General features: G+C 42.7%; 1 protein-coding gene across 3 annotated transcripts in view; it reads right to left on the reverse strand.

Moving 5' to 3' along the window:
• LOC102557779 (uncharacterized) overlaps nucleotides 1-17,238 on the reverse strand; it is a 188,748-nt gene that overhangs the window by 31,027 nt on the left and 140,483 nt on the right. For 2 of the 3 annotated variants that reach the window (XM_019494721.2, XM_059716460.1), the window contains exons 48-54: nucleotides 11,127-11,300; nucleotides 10,234-10,441; nucleotides 7,578-7,744; nucleotides 4,160-4,272; nucleotides 2,834-2,909; nucleotides 1,683-1,820; nucleotides 849-1,011 (exon numbers count right to left, since the gene is read on the reverse strand). In XM_019494721.2, the coding sequence (XP_019350266.2) occupies nucleotides 849-1,011; nucleotides 1,683-1,820; nucleotides 2,834-2,909; nucleotides 4,160-4,272; nucleotides 7,578-7,744; nucleotides 10,234-10,441; nucleotides 11,127-11,300 (1,039 nt within the window). The remainder of the gene's footprint in view (nucleotides 1-848; nucleotides 1,012-1,682; nucleotides 1,821-2,833; nucleotides 2,910-4,159; nucleotides 4,273-7,577; nucleotides 7,745-10,233; nucleotides 10,442-11,126; nucleotides 11,301-17,238) is intronic. The other variant, XM_059716459.1, reaches the window with a different exon arrangement.

The raw sequence follows: 17,238 nt of genomic DNA on the forward strand, positions 1-17,238 counted from the left end.
GCTGGATTGTCTTTCTAGACAGGAGACATAGGGACATTGCCACATACTGGGTGCTAGAACACAACGTCCCCTGGGAGTAATGGTTTAGTGGCCCTTTTTACTCATTTCAGTTTTGAAAATTGGTGACTGCACCATATTTTGTGTAATGTACACAATTTCCCCTGGGAGTCCTGGTTCCTGTCTCTGGTCCTATGAATAAAATATTTGTACAAAGTGGAACAGCTGCAACAGGACAGCCTGAGGGAAACCCACCTCTGTGTTACAGTGATTACTCTCCTATGAGGGGAGAGAGCTAAAATAAAGTTCTTGCTCTGAAACTGGTAGAGAGGGGCTTTAAAGCCATGTAACGCAAATCTCAGGGGAGTGCCCTGCCACTGTGCTATGGTAAAGCTGATAATAACTGGAAACTTGTCATCCTCTTCTCCTTTGTGAATAGCAGCTATGTCCCTTAGCTTCTTCCCCATTTTATTTATGCTTATTTCAAAGCAGTTACAAGTGTTCAAAGGAAAGCAGAACATTTTGTTCAACCCAAAACCATTTTTTTTTTTGCAATTTGCCAATAAAATAAAAAGATTTTTATTTATTTTTATGTGCACATGGAACTGAACACTCAATCATTCACACAGTGCCGTAAGTAATGTGGCTAGCATTACATTCTCTTCCCAAGGGCAGAAACCAAAGGCCCACTCCAGAAGTCCTCGCTCTTTGTATCCACTTAGAAATGTGGCTAAGTGAGGTTCATAGGCCTGGACACAAAATGGCATTAAGACATATACGTAATTAGCTTTGTGGCTTTTACTTTCCTTTATTTCTGCTAGCAGGACTTACTAGAGAGGTTAGAAACTTACATTTAATATCATGATCTCCAGATAACTTTGGGAAGAGTCCAGTATAAGTGCCTGTCACCTTGACTTCCTTGCCATTCCACAAAGTAATGTGCCTCAACATATGAGTTCTGTTATCTTTTTGATAACCAGTCATGAACAGAAGCTGCTTTGGAAGGATTTTTAACTGCAAAGAGGAAGGTAAGCCCATTAAGCCTCACGGTTTTTGCAACTTGGAAACCATCCTTTTAGTAAGTGCTTGTACACAATAGTGCTTGCATAATGGTGTTGTGAGACATAATTCTTCTATAAATAAAAATGCATTTCAGCTGTCAAGTTCTCTTTATTTATAAATATGTAGTAGAGTATATATTTCGCAATATCTGTTTTTGCTTATTACATACTTCACCTCTGTAAATGGCTGAATAAATTGTAGTACTCTTTCTAATATGCCTACAGTGCCATATCTTTAAAAAAATCCAGCACTGCTTGGCTGTTAGTATAAACAGTTATAGATAGTTATCTTTTTTTCTTCCCTATTTAGAATAGGAAGTATATGTAGTAAATGTGTGGTAAGAGATGGCACACACTCAACTTTAAGGTAGTTTATAGTATATATTTGTATATGCCATACACTAGCTACATGTGTTCACAAACAAACAGCAAATCAAACTGTTGGACACTAAACAAACTTAAATCCATAATACACCAACAATGTGCTCCTGCTGCAAATAGAGTCTGTGGCAAAACTCCTGATGTATCCAACAGAATAGCTCTTCATAGTTTAGTAACTGTATTCCTGGATACGTGTCTCCGAAAACTGGATGTGATTCTGGCAGTTTCTTTGATGTTACTAACCTGGGGCAGTGTGTGCGTCATTTCAATGACATTAGCATAGGTGGTCCCACTGAAAGATAACTTAGTTGTAACATGGAAATCCTTCTTTTCCATCCTGATAGAGAGTCTGCCTTCTGCCTCATTCATATAATAATGTACCTATTGCAGTTCCAGTAAAACAAAGGGATAAATGACTTAGTCTTTAGACTCATGTTTCTCTGGTACAGAATATTACATATGATCATTAAGACCTGAAAGAAAGGCATGTTTTGCCTTCCCACCTCCCTTCACCCCCTATTGAGTTCACATTGTACCATGCAGGTTTATAGTCTAGATTATTCTCAGTGAAAACCATAGCCCCAATGTAAGACACACATTTTGTCTTAAGGCAAAAATGCAGAAAATATTTTTCTCCCTCGTGGCTGCATGATGACTGCAGAGGATCCTGATTACATTGGCTGTGCTGTGAGAAGGTTAACATTGGAGCTCTGATCCTAAAGGGTAAAATCTGCCCCCTCCTTCCCTGAGGCTGGCAGAGGGAGAAGCTTGGCAGCCATCTAGCAACAGTTTCTCCACGGTTCTATTCTTCCATGCTTTATATATATATCAGTATGATATATATATCAGCAAAGAAAAATCGGTTTCTCAATTTAATGCAATCTCAATCCTGAGGCCTGAGTTTTTGGGGAAAAGGTGCATGTGGTATGCAAAAAAATATGGTAGTCTTTGTTACCCTTGCAACAATTGTTCGTACACAAATAGTTCAGGTTCCCATCAACAAATGGCCCTACCATTCTTTCACTTCAACCTTGTTTGTGCATTTCCCTCCCACTGGTAGAGAAGAACTATTTCCTACCCAAACATTACTTTTTAATAGCCTGTATAATTTTAAATAGAGTTTGGGGATTTCTAACAATTTTTATTGGATGCAAATTCTGGCATTTTTTAAAATCAGGTACACACAATGGAATCTACAGAGAGGAACTAATATATACCATTACGAGCAGAATGCTGACAGCATTACTTTGGAAAACATCCAGCAACTTGGAAAGTTGCCATTATCAAAAAAAAAATGTAATAGTCCTCAGTGCTACAAATATTGCAGTTAGAAGCTGCAAATATTAGATAAAACTAGCAAAGCTGTGTATGATAGATAACTAGCACATAGTTACCTTTGAGGAAAGTTCAACTGTGCTGGGCAAGTATTGAAGAAAAAAGTTCTGTAAAGCTTTTATATTCAGTTCTTCACTAGAGGAAAGAAAGGCATTGTTTGTTCAGCAGTATTTCTAAAATTGCTTATGAGTCAATTAAATGCAACATTCAGAAAGGCCAAAGCTCATTGCTGGCATAAGTGGGTACAACAAAGCAGAATGGTCCACTAGAATTTTTGAATTATGAACTACATTTCCTCCCACAGTGAGCACTTAGTAAGTTTCCTTTGTTGGCAGGTTCATTTAACAGCAAAGGAATCTGAATAACTAGAGCCAAATTCTGACATTTATGGGAGGGTACACATACATTTCCAAGGTAGAATTCAGCCTGATAAATAGGAAAACACTGTTTATCACATTTTATGCATCACTGGTTTAACCATGAGATTTATGTAATGGAATATATGGGTATAGACACTTATATCACTATCTAACTTTGGTATTGTTGGAAATTTGCCTGAATGTGAAAGGGGTCTCAAGTGTAGACCCCCAGACTGGAATGTACTGAAAGAACTAAAATAGTAGTATTTTGGTTCTTAGACACATAAATACAGTACAATATAAACCTCATAAGCTTGTGCATTATTAATGCATTAAATATTTGTATTAAGATATTTGCTATGTAATCCTATCAAAATGCATCACTTCCATAATTAATCTTTTTTGAAAGAGCATTGAAAACTTCTAGCAGAATGACACAGACTTATGTACACAAACACAGTAAATACTGCATGGGCTGTATGCTAAAAATTGCTATTTATTTATAAGCCTCTGTGTGCCTTCACCACTTTTATGGGGTTTTAACTAAACTGAACCAGTTTAACAGAAATTTAACTGATGCTCTGAGAGAAAGCATGTTCTTAAGTACTTGGCTGAATGAGGCTTCAGTCCCCTGGACTCCTCCAAGGGAATAAAAGTCTAAATCTCCATGGAAATATTGTCTCTCTCATACATGGAAAGCCAAGATGCTGAGGCCCCTTGCAGGAGGTTTTCATTTTCCACTTTATTCTCTATAGAAAGAGAAGGGGGGAATGGACGTAGCAGCAGGTGGCCCGTCAGGTGACATGGTCATGCCTCCCCCTATAACCTGCAGGTTTGGGTTGATGATGTTCTTCAGCCGTCCATACACTTCCCTGAGTACACAATGTGTTTACTGGGGTTATGTACTTCATTTCAGAACTGGTTACCAACTGAATTTCCTTTGGGCATTTAATAGTACATAAATGGTGTTTCTGTGATCCCACCAGCCTAACTGAATCTTTACAATGGCTAAAATCACCCTCTCACCTTTGCTGCTCATTTTTCTTATTGATGGTGAATGAGAGGCTTGCATTTGGCTCACAGGTCACTTTCAGAGACCCTTCAATTTTGTTTTCAGTCAGGATTTCAAGGAATGTCATCTGAGAAAGGGATCAATGGAGTTTAAGGACAAGCTGATCTGCACAGAACAGGTCATTAACGTTAATCCTGTTTTATCTTATATTGAGCCATCACTTGTCTTAGATTAAAGCAAAAATCATCTTCAGCTAAATCTTATCTTCTAGAAATCCAATTTCCATTTGAGGACCTCAAGAGAAAGAGTTCAATATGTTTGCTGGTAGTCTGCTATGGTGGTTTATCTCCCTCACTGCTGAACATCTGTGCCTTATTTTACATTTGAATCTATTTAGCTTCAGCTATATCCTTTTTTGGGCACATCCAGACAAGCGCACACATGCAGTATGCGGCGCCACACACCATATGCCCTATAGATGCAGGCATTCTCCTCACTGCTGATTTGCAGCACAGACCCAGTGGGAGGGGGAGGGGGGTAACATTGGGAAATCCAGGGGTAAAAAAAAACCGCACCTAAAAAAAGTGGGGTGGCACATGTGGTGGCAGCATACGCCACCTGCAACTGGAGCCTGGCTGGCTGCTGGAGCCATACTCCAGCTGCCAACCAGGCTCCCTGCTGCTGGACTGCTGTGCCGCAGCCTCCGGAGGCCTCCAGGATCCCAGGTAAGTCTGCTGGGGCCAGCCCAGGTGCTGGCCCCAGCCTCCACTACCCCACCAGGGTCAACCTACCACATGCCAGAATGCACATGCACAGGTGTTCCCCTGTGGCACATATATTGTGCTGCTTCTGTTTGTCCCCAGGGAAACATACATTCCTGCACATGGGGACATGCCCCTTAAGGATATAAGACATGCCATACTGAGTCCAACAGCAACTAGCCTCAGAAAGAAGATTCTGAGGAAGAGGAGCATATGTTCAGGACCTATCTCAAGTGATCTGTCTGCAGTCCCTTTTTCCTTACAGATTCCATCAGTCAGAGGCCTAGAAAAGTTTTCATCTGGAGGCTGCAGCACTATGTTCAATACCCACTGAACAATTTGTCCAGTCCTGGTTAAAGCATCTAGAACACCTTGTGGCAATGAGGTCTACAAGCTAGTTATATGCTGAACAAAAAGAACTTCTTTTTGCCTTGTGCAGCTGCTTACCACTATGATCCCTCATTTTCTCTGAATCACTGCTTTTCTACTCATCACTTTGTGTCACACACACACACATCTCAATTAGTAGTGATTTATTCACTTCTAGCTCATGGATAAACATGTTGAAAAGCTTAATACAAGTCTCCACGGAACTCACTAAGATCACACCAATTCAGAGATAATTCCCCATTGACAACAACTTTTTAATATGCCACTTTGGAAGTTCTGAATTCACCTAATGTGAGCTTTACTAAAGTAGGACAGTGCTAATTTTTTTTTAATCAACATGCTATTCAGTACACAGTCAAACACCTTATGGTCATCCAGGTTTCTGTTTCACATCTACACAGAAAACAGGAAACACAATGACTGAATAAGAGACAGTTCCATTACAAGCCTCTGTGCTACAAGGGTTTTTCCTAACTTAATGCCACTGTGTTGTAGCTGTATAAGTAAAGCCCAAATTCCTCATTATACAACACAGAGCCTTTGGTTTTCACAATAAGTGACAAAGGCTGCATTTTCCTTACAACCTCTTTCAAACTTATACAAATTCTGAAGCTGTTTTGATGTTTCTGAAGTTCTTGTTCATTGGGTAATAATGTAAATTCTGCTTTTATTTAGAAGGCTTAATAGAAGGTGTGTTTAAAATTGAGTTCCAGCAAGGCAGCAGAAGACTTCATTCTTTTTAAACAGTATTTCCTGCTTACAGAGCTATAATACTAATGTGGATATTTGTAAACATTTTCTCTCAGAGGCAGGCTCTCCTGTGTCCTACCTGGACCCCTCAAATACCCAGGACTACATTCACTCCTTGCACACAAACCAGCTAACATCTGTGTCCTTTTCCTTTCCTCACTGGGATGGTTAGAGGGTAAAGATACTGCAGTAAAAGACTGAAATGGGAAGAGCAAGGGGGAGTTCTAATGCTTTGATGTCATTAAACATTTGATTTCAAACAGTGACATTTAATATGCACTTTTAATATTGATGTAATATTAGTTCATTTTTAAATTTACCTTTATCCTATGAAACTGAAAATTACATTACTGCAGCATGCATACAGACCTGCTCCTTGAGTCAGTGATGTTTATGTGAATCCAAAGTATCACTGACTCCTCAAAAAATAATAGCTTTTTCCCTGGGGACCAATGTCCTTGTGATCATTAATATCTAGGGCCAGCCCAGATGTGCTCTTGAAATGCATGTGTTCAGTGTGTGTGCATCTATGTAAGTAATGTATATGCAGCTTATATATGGTCTTAAATTGCAATGGGGACATTCCTACCTTGAGCAAAGGGTTGTACTAAATCAGTGGGTGTCAGCCTTTGTCAGGCTTGCCACAAATTAGCCCACACCCTGCCTGAGTGCCCCTCTGATCTCCTTCCCCTTCCTGATTGGCTGTTCTGCTTTGTGCTTCCTTCCCTACCTGCTACTGTACTGCCTGTCCTCTTCTTGGTTTGCTGTGCATCACACACACAGGCTGCCTGTGCCACTTGTCTCACAAGCAGGTTGGGGGTACCAGCCTTTTTCCTCTATGATTCTACCTCTGCCCTGTAGCAAACCATTATCTTATCTCAGGAAAAGCTAACTCAGGAGCTAACGAGTATATGCATGACCCAACCAATGAAAGAGGAGACATTCCAATGAGCACCTTTCCTAGGAGATGAATGTGTGCAGGCTTTGCTGACCCCACCGGATAGCTTGGGAATGTCCAGCTATTGTCTGAATATTAACCTCGTGTGTCCCGCAATCATTGCACCTGACTAGGAAGCTACACAAATGGGCTACACCTGCCTAAATCTGGCACAAGAATTCTGTATCAAAATCTGTGCACGCAAAATCTGTTGTTGTTTTTTTTTTGTTTTTTGTTTTTTTTACAGAAGACTTTATAGTTTGCTAAAAATCTGTACGTGTTAGAAAATGACCACCCCAGCTTAATTTGAATGTTCGTTCTGCTTTATGAAGTCATTAACCATATAAGCAGGAATTTCTCATACTACCTAGATTTGGTTGGAAGTGAACTGTTAGGTATTTAAGTTAAATAAGCAATTCAACATGCTAAATGTGCATCTGTACTCACCTATACCAATTTAAATTTGGAGTAAATTTTGCTAATGCCACTGAAATTATTCTGGCTTCATGCCAGCCTAATATTAGAATTATTGCCCCCTGAACTCCATAGCCTCATCTAATCAAAGCATACAAAAACTAATCAGTGCTTTATTACCTTAATGGAGAAGGGAAGTCCAAGATGCTTGAGAATAGATATTGAATGTTTTACCACTGCCATGAGTTCAAACATACCATACAGTTCAAAATGGGTATTAACATCCAAGTTCACAGTTATATTTTTGTCATCGTATTGAAGTTCAAAGGTTGTTTTGGCTTTGTTTTCTAAAAGCAATGAACATAGCAGGAATAACGCCCTTTTAATGGACTCCATCCCATTCCATGAAGTCTTACACCAAACCAAAATAGCCACCAACTATTCACCTTTGGGGTCAGGATGCAAAGCATCACAAAGTCAATTTTAGGATGACATAGATAAGAGTCTAGAGTTTGGTAAGAGAACCACAAACTGGTGTCTTTAATGCATTTTGTACATATAAAACCCTGATCTAGAAAAGCAGTGAAGTGCCTGTGGAACTTCCATTATGTTATACGAGTGGTCAATGTAGTCATGTGCTTTACTGGGTTGGAGCCTTTGTGTTTGACAACACATGCAGTTTTGTATTGCACTCAAAAGGCAGGAATAATTCCAAAATGGTGGGGTTTTTTAGGTCAAATGTTCCTCTCAGTTGCAGCTACAGCTAATCACCATTTTTCAAATGAAATGTTTTCAGTTCTTTTTTTGGTGTGCTCCTGATTTTTAAATAACAACATTGGAACAAATATAAAGAGAAAAGAAAGGAAAAAACAAATTAAAAAAAAAAAAATAGGTGAGGGACCCAAAACTGAGAAAAGCTTCTGACAAGGTAGCCAAAAACATGGCTGTGAATCCAGTACATTGATTTGTTGTCCAATTTTCTTCTACAGGCTGGCCCAAGTTGTATCATTATGCACTTATGATAAACCAGCAACTAACAAAGTCATTATTTTAGATTAAGGAGTAGGGGTTTGTGGTGTTGGTTCTACAACTTGGTCCTTGCTGACCTGTATGATGTCTGAGTTTTTGTGACCACTGTTTCTTAACATTTATACAGTGCTTATCTGAATGTGAACAAATTTCCATTTGGATCATGGAAAGTGCCCACTGCAATAGGAGATAACATACCAAAAAAAGTTTGTTACCAGCTAGCTTTATATCCTCCAGTGCCACGAAACTGTGTGCTTTGAGGGCTCTGTCACAACTGAAATTTAGAGGGCAGGCTGCATGAAAGAAGGTCGTGTGTGTGTGTGTGTGCGCGCGCGCGCATGCGTGCACGCCTAGATCAACTTGACAAATCAAAAGAGATGTGGTGTTTTTCATAATACAAATGAGGATGGGTCATTAGCAGAGTTGTGTATTACTTTACCAATCTTTACCTTTTAATTCTTCTAGTTACTTAAAAGGAAGTGTTTTTGTGATGGAGGTATATGAACAAGGTTCCTAAAAAAAGCACAAAAATATAAAAAAGAGGCTCATCTACTTTAACATCACTCAAGATACCCAATTGCATTATAACAGTTTCCAGCAGAGGGAGCTGCTGAAAGCTGGTTGGAAACTGAAGGCAAAATTCGAGGTGGTGCAGTCAGAGGTAGATGAATGCCCTCTTGGGCGCTGACAGACATGCAAGCGTAGCTCTAGCTCACGGCACTTTACATAAAACACCATGAGGTAGAGTGCCCCTCCAACCCAACAGACATTCACCTGTTGGGTTGGGGAGGAGGGGGGAGGGGAGGAGAGGGAACAGAAATTGAGCATGCCTGCAGAAGCCTGAGGAGCCTGCCTGCAGCCAAGGGGTGACCCCTCTCCCCCCAGCTCCAGGGCTGTCAGCAGGAAGGGAAGGGGGAAGGGGAATGAGCTGCCAGCTGGGGTTTGCCTGGCCTGAGCTGGAGGGGTGGGGCTGGAGGGGCGTGAGGTGGGGGGAGCTCTGATTCACCTGCTCCCCACCCTCCTTCAGCTCAGGCCAGGCAAACCCCAGCTGGCAACTCACTCTCCCTCCCTCCTACCCCCTCTCTTCCTGCTGACAGCCACCCAGGGGTGGGGCTCGGCTGCATCAGCCCCTATCATGCTACAAATTAGCCCTAAGGAACAGAAGTTTCCTCATGCATTCTAAAGTGGAACACCTTCATCTGATACCTCATTTGATGAGGGTTAATTTGTTGTGTGATCAGCCACTTTAAAAGTACTCTGCATCTGTGCCCGTATGTCATGGCACAGCTGTAGAGTACTTTCAGGGGGCCAATTGTGTGACAAGCATAATTCCTGTCTGTGACCCTTGTGACTGAGTCACCAGACTGGGTCCCATATATCTGAATTCAGTTTCCCAGCTCTGCCAAAGATTCTCTGTGGGCTGTTGGGACACCTCTTTCTTCCCTCTGTAAATCTTTCCCAAGTCTGCAAAACAGTGATTTTCCCCAAACTTTCAGTCTAAGTTCATTAAAATGCAGGCTTTTGGGGGCACTGTTTAGGTTTTTTTGTTTTCCTATGTCCACACAGCCATAGCACAATTAAGCCCTGATCTTGGCTCGAAAATAGAAAGGAATGTATCTAATTCTTTTAGTGACAGATACATTTTATGTATGAGAAAAAAAGAAAACCAGGAACAGGAAATTCTGTGCTTTTCTAGATAATAACAGCAGCTTTTAACAAATTCTTTTGCAAATAATTAGGAAACAGTCATAAAAACACAGAACCCGGCCGCATAACAAGACTCCAAAAGAAACAGCATCTATCCTACCTAATTTCTGTAACATGAGAGTCAGATTGATCTCTTTAGGGTAGCCATATGTCAGTAGTGCCTCACTGTTATGCAAACTTTGGCAAAAAAATTCATTTCTCTGGCCAACGTACTGAGAGTTAACTGTGTATGCAACTGTTGTTTGTCCAGCTGTAACTCGCACATGTCTTTCTTGAGTGGAATTTGTTCCTTGAAGGGACATAACCATCTGAAACAAGACAAGTATTTCAAAGATGTGTTCAAAAATAACATCCTAGCCAGTTACATACAGCAAGCAGAAGGAAGAGTTAACTTTTATATAAAACTTATAGAAATCGACCTGTACACAGCAGAGTTTTAACCTATTCATTCTTTATAGCCATTTCTAGTGCCAAATCTATCCCACTAGATGAACATCAACATAACATAAATCATTTTTTTGGCAAATGTTCCTTGAATTATATATTATCCCTTAACAAGATGAAAATGTCTCAGATTTATATAATAAATGTATTTAGAATACAGGAAGATTTTTGCCACAATCATCCCATCAAGAGAATGTATAAAGAAATGCATGCAAAATTCATAATGGGAGATGCACCTTATTTTCTTATGCAATGCACTCAAATTATATTTCTTTGGGCATTTTGCTGTGTTTTAAATACTCGATAATCATTTGTAGTGGACTATCAGTGACCAAACAGGAACAACCAAATTCACAAGAAATCAATTAATTAATCCTAAAAACTTGTGTGTGTCATACTTTTCTCTGTCATAGGTTAGGAGTTTGATCATAAGGATCAAATTTCTTTTCTGTATTTATACAGCACCTAGTACAAGAACAGCTCCCTTTGGTGGTGCAGTTCCAATAAGAAATAATCCTAATAATAAATCAGTTTGAAAATCAAAGGTACCTGGATATATGTTGGGATTCCAGACTGTTGCAGCCATGGCCAGCTGTTCTGGAAATTCCCAGTTAAGTCAGTTCTCCTTGGAGTCTTCTGGATTTGTCCTTCCAGAGCCATCCAGCAAGAACCATATTGTATTTTGATACTCAAGCTCTTGATCTCTTTCAGGTCAAGTGTAACCTGTAGGCAATAATATCATTGACTTTGTTTTGTAAAGGAAACATATCCTTTTTCTTCTTATTTTCTGCTCTGCTATTATGAATCCTTTGTTTGTATTGTAGAATCTCTCTTCTACCCTCTTATCAACTCTTTCTGTTTGTGAGACCTGTAGGCATTATATCAAGAGTATGCTGAGGGGTTTTTTTCCTTTTAAGAACAACTATAAGCATCATCACTCAATATCTGCCAGAATGTTCTGTTTCAAAAACCTCCCAGGCCCCTTACTTTTTGGAAACAGAATGATTGTTGTTTTTATCAAAATTCTGTGATGCACACAAGAGGGTTTCAAAAACTTCAGCTCATAGTTCATCTTTCAGATGGAATGTAAAAATGAAGGCTCATATGATGCTTTTTGTGAATGGGGTTCTAAACCTTGGTGCTTCAGCAATACTCCAGTTTGAGTAGTTACATTTTAGATATCTCAGTGATCCAAGTCTTGGTCAGCTCCCCCTGTTTCTTTGTTCAATGTCAATTATACAGACTACAGTACACCCATTTACTCTGTACTAGTCCTGCATTTGCTTTCAGGTCATTTCAAGGGGTTGTTGATTCTAATCTATAAAACCTTATCAGGTTTGGGTCCTTACTACATAGAAGCTTCCCTCTATTCTTGTGCATCAATAGGTGAATGCAGCTGATGCATTTTTGCTTTGAATCACTGATTGTCTTTGTAAGCAGACAGTGGCAGGTCTTGACTTTAATCCATATTTTCTAAATCTCAGGATGCAAGGGACAGCCCGTCTTCCATGTAGTGATTCCTCTCTTTCTGTCAATCCTTTCAACTTAATAGAATCAGCATTGAAATTAAGAGTTGGCCTTCACTTTCTAACCTAAAATGTTGTGTTGCTACCTGAAACTTGCAACATTTTACCCCATATCTTAGTAGTGTATGATTGTGTATAAAAAGTGATGGGCTTTAAGATGAAAGGTGCTGTGTATAAGTAGTAACATTCAAGAGAACTGCATTATCAACAGAACTGGTGAGACTGGAACAGCCAGTTACAATTACTAGTCATTAATCAACTCCTCATAAATTTTCAGAAAGTCAGCACAAGGTGTGGCATTCACAAATGTAATATTAAATTGTATTTTCCAAGACTTTTGATGAAATAAACTATGTACCTTGAATTTGTCTGTATAGGTTTCTGTGTTAAAAAGGCATTGGTCCCAGACAGGATTTTATTGTGTGTTTGAGATGACTAAACTACCAATGGGAGGAAGTGTTAAACTGTTTTCAGCTTCTGAGTCCTTGTCCATAAATAGGACCTGTGGTTTTACCATTTTACTTGCCAAAACCCCAGAGGGAATCTTGGGTTTTGCTCATAAATGTCAAATCACATTTCCCAGGTATTTTTCATAGCATTCCCTCCCTGCTCCATCACACTTTACAGAAAACAGCTCTTGTAAGTGGATGAAAAAGCCCCCACATTTTTAGATGCCTTTAGAATTTAATAAACAATATTTGGTAAAATTTTGTCCTTTCATACCCCTTCTATACAGCTATGGTATTAACAGATTGCTGGAGCCATGGCATGGCTCTGCTGTACCTCAATGTGCTTAGTCAGGGCTTTTAAGCTAGGGACAGACATTACACATAAACTGGTTTAAGTCATCAGAAACTAGTTTAAACCAGTAACAGAACAGATGTTCAATGCACATAAACCAGTTTGAAAATGGGTGCAACTGGTTTGAGATAAACCTGGTTGAATGCAGTACAGGTTTCCCTCACTTTATGTGGTAGATGCGTTCCTGGAAAACTGTGCATAACACAAATTCGCATAAAGGGAACCCAGTCTATAAAGTAACAAATAGGGATACATTCCCATGGTGGTGAGGGAGGGAGCGGAGCGCAGCACACCCCAGCAGCTGCAGGCAGGAGGCGTCAGCTGCTTCTAGGGCAGCTGAAGCAGGGAGCAAAGCAGAGGGAACTGTAAGTGGGTGTGGGGGGCATGGCTCTTGGTGCTGTGTCCACCCCAGGAGGGTTGTGGGCTGGGGTGCTGTGCCAGGCTCTTCCCAGGGGGGGGGGGCATGTGTCCCTGGATCTATGTGTGGGACAAGGGCAGGCTGCTGCTGCAGGGGGGCTGGCAGGGAGGTGGGGCTGGACTGTGCGGTGCTCAGGCTGGGCAGTGGCAGTGCTGGAAGGGGGGCTGCAGCCAGTGTTCCTTCTAAGCTGCACACGTGCACAGCCATGCACAAGTAAAAAATCTTGCTGCGCACAAACTTTTTAAGGCCATGCACCCGCCCAGAGAGGAGCTGGGCACAGAGTGTGGTGGAGGCACTTGGGCTGGCGTGGGACACTTACCAAAGGTAAGCTCCTCACTTCTCATGCAGGGCAGGCAGTGGCTCTTCCCTGAAGCGAGGCGAGGGTGGGGACGGGGGCGGGGGGCTGGCATGGGCTTCGCTGGCTCTGGGTAACTGAACTGCAGGAGCAGTTCCCCAGAGCCAGCAGTCTCATGCAGGGCAGGCAGCGACTCCTCCCCAAGGTGAGGCAAGGCAGGGATGCAGCCTGGGGCTGGAGTGGGCTCTGCCAGCTCTGAGGAACTGCTCTGTGGGCTCCGCCACCTCCAGGGAATTGCTCCGCTCCCCAGCCATAACGCCATGTGCCTCCTCACTCCCCGAGTAGGAGCAGAGCAGTTTCCCAGAGCTGGCAGACCCCGCGGAGCAGTTCCCCAGAGCTGGCAGAGCCTGCACCAGCCCCAGCCCCTGCCTCGGGGAGGAGCCACTTCCTGCCCTGCATTAGGAGGGAGGAGCTTACCTTCGGTAAGCATCCCACGCCAGCCCCGGTGCCTCCCTTTCAGTTCTATCAATTGATTGTGTCCGGCCCATGGCTGGGTCACAGCACTCCACTGCGCTGCTCTAGGCAGCATTTAGCATGGAGAAGGGTGGTGGCTGAACCCTGCCCGCTCCCACCTGCACACTTACTTTGGGACGCTTTTTTGGGACGCAGTTTTCCATGCTGTGCCAAAAGGGGGAGGCGGGACCGAAGCAGCACACTCACGGACCAAAGCAGCACGCTCATGGACCACTACTCCTTAGAGGGAACATTGGCTGCAGCCACCCTAAAATTTGCTGAAAACCCCCCACCCAGGGTGCACATAGCAGCAAGAGCTGCATCCCCCCATCCCACACACCCTTACAGTTCCTTCCACTTTGCTCCCTGCTGCAACCTGGGAAGTGGCTGACATCACCTGCCTGCAGCTGCTGGGCTGCACCGCGCCCCTTGCCCCACCCCTTCCCTTACAGATTTACCTGGCACATAATGAATTTATCTTGCATATAACTAATTTTGGGTGTAAAAAGAGTCATCGCATAAGAGCAAATTTGCATATACAGAACCCACATAAAGCAAGGAAAACCTGTATCAGACTTAACTGATTTGGGTCAAACTGGTTTATGCAATGTCTGTCCCAGACCCCTTGTTGGTTTAAGATAAACCAGACTCCCCCAGCATCCCAGCATGCTGTCTGGGCTGGGTGGGGCTCTCTGCTTTATAGCAGAGCTGTCCCTTCCCCTCTGCTCCTTCACTGGAGCTGCAGCAGAGACTTGAAGGCACAGCAGGGTCTGCCTGGCTTCTCCCTGTCCTACCCCCACCTTGTTGCTCAAGTAGGAATCCTGCCCCCTCCCTCCCATCTCCCACAGCACAGACCCAAACCCCACAGACTCTAGGCATGCATTATGCTAGCTAATGCTGAGAGATGTCTGTGTGTGTCTCGCCAATTTCAGTGGGAGAGGCAGACAGAACAGTGACCGCTTAGGGCTTTTTGGATCTAATCAACAGGGCAGCTGGTAAGCTGTTTAAGAAGAGTTTGAAGTAATGGAGAAAGGCTATTGTTTTGCTGATGGGGTGATAAACAGCCCCCCTGCTGGCTTGCTTGCCTGTCAGTTTGCTGCAGACAGTAGAAAGAAGCAGGGAGGGAGACTGAAAAGCTCCGTATCATCAACAGATGCATGCACTGCATACACCCCTTGCCTCAGAGTGCTGGCAGGGGGCTGGGGTCTGGCAACACTCCTGCCCCTTGAGTAACCAGTGGGGAAAAGCCTGGGATGGTTCAGGCAGACCTCTCTAATCAAAGCATCCTTCTGGGGCCTGGCCACGCGCCCCTCCCCTCCCTCAGCTCAGCACCGTGCAAGGGAAGGGGGGCTGCTGTAGTGGTCCCCAGCTTGTAGCCTGAGCCACTGCAGGCATGTGCCTGAATTCCGTCAGTCCAGTAAGAATGTCTGTCCGGTTCAGCCTAGCCAGGTTAGACTAACCTGCAAAGACTGAATCAATTCAGGCTCAGACTTTTTGAATATCTATCCTTATCCTTAGGGTAAATGTAGTTTAAACTGAAAACCCTAAAGTCGCATTACTGAACAAGACAGAGACCAAACTGGAAAAAACAGCCAAGTCAGAGTGATTATCAAGACAGAAAAGGAGAAGTTAGTGGGATGGCAGGAGAGAATTTAACTCCAACACTGCAGCTGGAGTCAGCAAAGAGCAATAAATTATCAGAGAAGCAAGGATTTTTTGGTTGCTATCTTATTGGACCAACAGCATAGTTGGGGTACCTGAATCTCTCTGGATACAAATTCCAGGTTTCAATAGAAAAAAAAAAAGTATGTTTGGGGGTTATACTATGAACCCCCAGACCTGGATGGCAACAGCAAGCTAGAAATGCTAAGGGAGTTGACAGAGGCGGTGACAGCAGAAAATGCAGTAATAATGGGGGACTTCAACTATCCACAAATAGACAGGGTCAATCTAACTTCAGATCCGGATGCAGAGACCAAATTTCTTTGCGTTATAAAAGACTGCTTCCTAGAGCAGTTAGTCTTGGAACTTACAAGAGGAAAGGTCATTCTTGATCTAGTCCTAAGTAGTGCATAGGATTTGGTACAAAGGCTAAGTGTTACTGAGCTGCTCAGCAATAGTGACCACAATGCAATTCAGTTTGATATCCATGTAGGAAGGGAGATAAGAAAATCTACCACAATAGTTTTTAGCTTTAAAAATGGAGATTACACCAAAATGAGGAAGCGAGTTAGACAGAAGTTAAAAGGGGCCCCCTAAGGAGGTAAAGAATGTGCAAACAGTATGGAAACTGCTTAAGAACACCATATTGTAGAGACAGAGCAAATGCATACTGCAAATCAAAGAAAGAAATGGAAAGCAGACCAAAAGAAAGCCAGCCTTGTTTAACAGCAGAGTTGCAGAAGCAATAAGCAGAAAAAAGGTTTCTTTCAAAAAGTGGAAGTCAAGTTCTAATGAGGAAAATAAAAAAGAGCATAAACACTGGCAAATCAAATGTAAAACTGTAATAAGACAAACTAAGAGAGAATTTGAGGAGAAACTGGTTAGCAACATGAAAGGTAGCAATAAAAATTTATTTAAGTACCTTGGAAGCTGAAGACTGCCAAGGAGTTGGTTGGGCCTTTGGATGATCAGGATGTAAAAAGGGCACCAAAGAATGGCAGGGCCATTGCCAAGAAACTAAATGCATTCTTTGTATCTGTCTTGGCTGTGGAAGAAGTTAGGCAGATTCCCTCACCAGATTCACTCCTCTCTAGGGACAAGCACGGCCAACTGGTGCCGCCTTTGCTGGGGGGTCATGTGCTGCCCCTAAGTACCGATCAGTGATTGGGGGGGGGTCCCCCGTGGCCGATTTGCTCCAGCCAATTGCTGCAGGCACTTCCAGAAGTGTCTGCGGCCAATCACTCCAGCTGCAGCCACTTCTGGGAGTGCAACAGCACTCACTCCCCAGCCGGTGCTTGAGGGGGTGGCACTGGCACTTCTGCCTGCCCCCCTGCCCATCACCTAAATGGTGAGCGCAGCCAGTCAGGTGGCTGGTGCTCTCAGAGGGTGCACATGCACTCCTGTGCACCCCCTATGCATTGCCACTGGGGACAAGTCAGTGGCGCT

Source organism: Alligator mississippiensis, chromosome 13 (assembly GCF_030867095.1).
Source record: "Alligator mississippiensis isolate rAllMis1 chromosome 13, rAllMis1, whole genome shotgun sequence".
Classification (NCBI taxonomy): domain Eukaryota; kingdom Metazoa; phylum Chordata; order Crocodylia; family Alligatoridae; genus Alligator; species Alligator mississippiensis.